The sequence below is a fragment of the Ctenocephalides felis genome, unplaced genomic scaffold, assembly GCF_003426905.1.
Source record: "Ctenocephalides felis isolate EL2017-DRISC unplaced genomic scaffold, ASM342690v1 CF-g0.4_SCAFFOLD_01886, whole genome shotgun sequence".
NCBI lineage: Eukaryota > Metazoa > Arthropoda > Insecta > Siphonaptera > Pulicidae > Ctenocephalides > Ctenocephalides felis.
This window is the reverse complement of record NW_020538040.1, coordinates 116,698,349-116,702,485: the sequence shown is the minus strand read 5'-3', so window position 1 is coordinate 116,702,485 and position 4,137 is coordinate 116,698,349. Positions and strand designations below refer to the sequence as shown.

The 4,137-nt window shown below is 35.2% G+C and overlaps 1 protein-coding gene across 1 annotated transcript; it reads left to right on the top strand.

The window, feature by feature from the left end:
• Positions 1-1,794: 1,794 nt before the first annotated feature.
• Positions 1,795-2,211, top strand: LOC113375779. Its single transcript, XM_026615726.1, has one exon. It carries the CDS (start codon positions 1,795-1,797, stop codon positions 2,209-2,211), a length of 417 nt encoding a protein of 138 aa, XP_026471511.1.
• The last annotated feature ends 1,926 nt before the right edge of the window (positions 2,212-4,137 follow it).

The window sequence follows — 4,137 nt, the reverse complement described above, 5'->3', positions numbered from 1 at the left end:
GTTACAGACCGTTAACTGGCTTGCACGTGCGTGCTTATCTCTGCATACATTGTATGAACTGTGAGTCAGAAACTACGCTTGACTTGATAGTTAATGCGCAGTTTGTGGTTTCAAAAGGAATTTTTATCAACGCTTGCAAGGTTACAGCAAGCTTACAACGTAGCTATGTGTAATACTAACTGCGTCGTTAATATTCTGAGCGTTATATAGTAATTTATTAGTTTTTGTAAGCCTTCATTATATGTACCATAAAATTACATTGTTACTCTATTTCTAAAGTGAACTATTATTGCTGTGCGCAACAAAGGGTCGTTAAAAGCTTCAATTGAAATTATGATTTTAGGTAAATCCGTAAATCCTCGGAATATATATACATTTCTTAAGCTTTGTGTCTCAGGTTGTCTAGTGTTTGTTTACATTAATGATACGGGAAAAAGGACAAAAGCTGGTTAAGGTTTGTCAATAGACAAAAAGTACATAATATTTTGTATTGAAAAATATTCAGAAACATCCTCTATTTGGATCATTTCTAAGTCGTTAGTTAGGTATTCAACACAGTTCGTCGTTTTTCGCAGTTTAGATAATTCAAATAGTAAATTAAATAATTTTTAAAGAAATTATTTGATTTTGAAAAGTAATAACGGTGTGATACAGTTTCAATATTTCATAAACAAATAAAAACACTTAAGAAACAGTGCATTTTAATAGTACATACTATAATCACTATATAAAAACAATATTTAAAAATAGACAAAGAAAATGAGTAGTGTTATGTGGAAGTCTTTTGAAAAGAAGAGTAAGAATGAAGCAAAGTGCAACCTGTGCTTTAAAATATTAAAAACTACTATTATTGAGGTAATACTACTAAATTCATAAATGAACACTTTCGTCACAAAACGATACTATTTTATAATTGTTGAGTATATTTCGTCTTGTTATAAATTAGCCAATACTAAATTCACAAATGAATACTTTCGTCACAATACAATACTATTTTTTAATTAATGAGTATTTTTCTTTTTGATATAAATTGAATTTGAAATTAGTATCAAAAAATTATTGTTTTAAACTTCTCAAAATATTGAAAATGATGCTGATTTTGCAGCATCAAATACAGGCAAAAGAATTTATCATAATATTGTAATTCGATCAGTAGAGAGTTTTAGATCTCTCTTGCATTTATGTTTGATTTTGGTGATAAGTACTCAATATTCGATACTGAGTAGTATCGATACTTTTGCCATTGAATGCGCCGGAGGTTTTTCCAACAACCAACACGGATTTCAAATAGGACGATCGACGATCGGCGCGATTCGGAAGGTAACGGAAACAGCAAGAGAAGCATGGCGTGGTAGCCTTAAAGCTCATAAAGTGTGTCTTCTCCTTACATTCGACGTTAAAAACGCCTTTAACAGTACAAATTGGAAGGATATTTTAAACGCCCTAGGGCATAATTTTGGCGTGAAGCCAGAGAATCTAGGACTAATAGACGACTACCTCGATGAGAGAAAGTTGATAGTGGAAACGACGGAAGGTCATCAAGAACACGAGGTTACAGCTGGTGTACCTCAAGACTCAATCTTAGGAGCCGATCTGTGGAAAGCTGTCTACGACGAGCTGCTGAAGATCTCCTTACCTTAGCAGGTGGAACTCACGGGCTTTGCGGACGACGTTGCAGCTACAATTGTAGTGGACAGCACTTAAGAGGCTGAACAACTCGTTCGAGGGACCGTCGATACCATAGAGACCTGGCTTGAGAAACACCACCCAAAACTTGCCAAACAAAAAACGGAGATGGATGTCTTGACCCGACAAAAATGGTTTCCAAAACCATTCACTGTAGACATAGGAGAGACAACTTTGACGTCGACAAGGGCCTTGCGCTACCTGGGAGTAATGGTAGATGAGAAGTTATCCTTCCGTGAACATCTCGATAGTGAATGCATACAAGATAGCAAGACGGTATCCAACTTGTCAAGGATTATGGCTAACTGGATGGAACCACGAACCCGAAAACGACAAGTCCGGCTTGAGGTAGTCCATTCTGTACTGCTATACGGAGCAGAGATATGGGCGGATATCCTCGAGCAAAAAAAAATATCGGTGCAAAATAGCATCAGTGCAAAGACGAGGAGCTCTAAGTGTTACCTGTGCCTATCGCACGGTCTCAGAAGCAGCTGTATTGGTAATAGCAGGAGACATACCAATTGACTTGCTAGCATTCGAGAGAGTAAAACTTTACAACGCTAAAATAGGTGGCGACAGCTCCAAAGAAACAAGGTAAAAAATAAAAAAAGAAACTTTACAAGAGTGTCAAAATCGTTGGACATCAGGAGAGACAGGCAGATGGACGGAGCGCTTGATTCCGGAAATTAGCGTCTGGCTCTCTCGACAATACGGGGATACAGATTTCTTTCTGACCCAGCTACTGACAGGACGTGGACAGTTTAAATTTTTAAGTTGGGATTGCATAGCACGCCAATGTGCAAATACTGTACAGATAAAATCAACGACGCTGGGCACACGTTCTTTGAATGTGCTCGGTGGAAGGACTATCGTAACAACGCCGAGCACATTATAGGCACCAGACTCACCCCCTCAAGTCTTGTGATCTACATCATGAAACAAAAAGAAAACTGGTCAGCTGTAGCAGCTTATGCACAGCATATCCTTTTGAAGGATAAAACCGGAGAAAGGGACCAGACGTCGAAAGCAGGCGTCGCAAGGCGCAGCACGGACTGAATTCAAGTAATGCTAACGCGGTTCCAATCCAGTCTTCTCCGTACCATCTGCGGGGAGAGGGGAGAGGAGTGTTTTTTTTTAGTGGGTAAAAATCTCCACACTGCCGTCCGTCGTTGTCCGCTGTAGGATGGACAGCGCAGTATCAACGATGGCGGTGTCTTATGAAGATTTTTTTTTGCACCTCTATAAAAAAATATGCATACATACATATATATACACGCATATACATATACACATATATACATATACATATATATATATATATATATATATATATATATATATATATATGTTAAAGAAGTTAGTTTTGATGTTCAGAAATATGAGTAAGTTCTTCAAGGGCAATACATCAAATAAAAGGTAAAGATTCAGAAGTTAATCTTTAATTTTTTCCAAACGTTTCGACATAGGATTTCATGTCATCATCAGTGGATCTACAGAATGAACATTAAAAAATTAATATAAACTAGGAAAAATGACAAAAATTGGAAAAAGAACTTTAGATACAAATATTATAATTATAAGATAACAATTATAACTAAACAGATAGACAAACATAAGAAATGAAAAGTAAAAAAAAATTAATACAAACATACAAAAGCATAATATATATACATAAATATACGTATAAACAGACATAAATATACATATAAACACACATATACACATATATAGATATACAGACACATACACATATATAAACAACAAAGGTAACTTACATAAATAAAGTCTTAAATCAGTAACTAGCGTATGGCACATAATTTTGCACTATCATATATACGCTAACTTGTTCTTTTGTTTTTGTTGAACAGAGCATAGCAAAATATTTGCGAAATATAATATATTTTGCACGGAAAAAGTAGTTTATGCGTACATTCCCGAGGCAATGTTGTCACATATGCTTAAAAATTATTTGGAGAGACCGTTCGAAAGATAGCTGGCGAGTTTTTTTACAATCAGTGTTTCGAAGTATGGGTGAAGAGGCTAAGATTCAAAGTTCGGGATCGTACCGCGTAAGGATAGGTTTACAGGTTCGGAATTAAGCTAGTTAAGAGTAAACAAATTTGGAAATATTATTGAGTATCACCTGATAATTTTCACAGAGTAAAGAGGCATCACACCTTTTATTAATGCAAGATTTATTAATGCTGGTTAGACAAGATTCAGCAAATCTTCTCTGAATAATGTTCCGTTCGTGATAAAGTATACTAGCGTTATAAAAGTTAAAAGAATGTTTAAATTTTTTTATATATTCTGTTATCATGGTTTGATTTTGTCGTGTTTTTTTTTTGAGTTATTATCATGTTGTTTTAGTCGTTTTATTAAATTCTGTCCAGTTTCTCCTATGTAAATAGAATCACAATCAATGCATTTTAATTCATAGACAATATTTGA

Coding starts and splice junctions, on each gene's coding strand:
- LOC113375779 (XM_026615726.1), top strand. CDS start 1,795: ATGGATGTCTTGACCCGACAAAAATGGTTTCCAAAACCATTCACTGTA.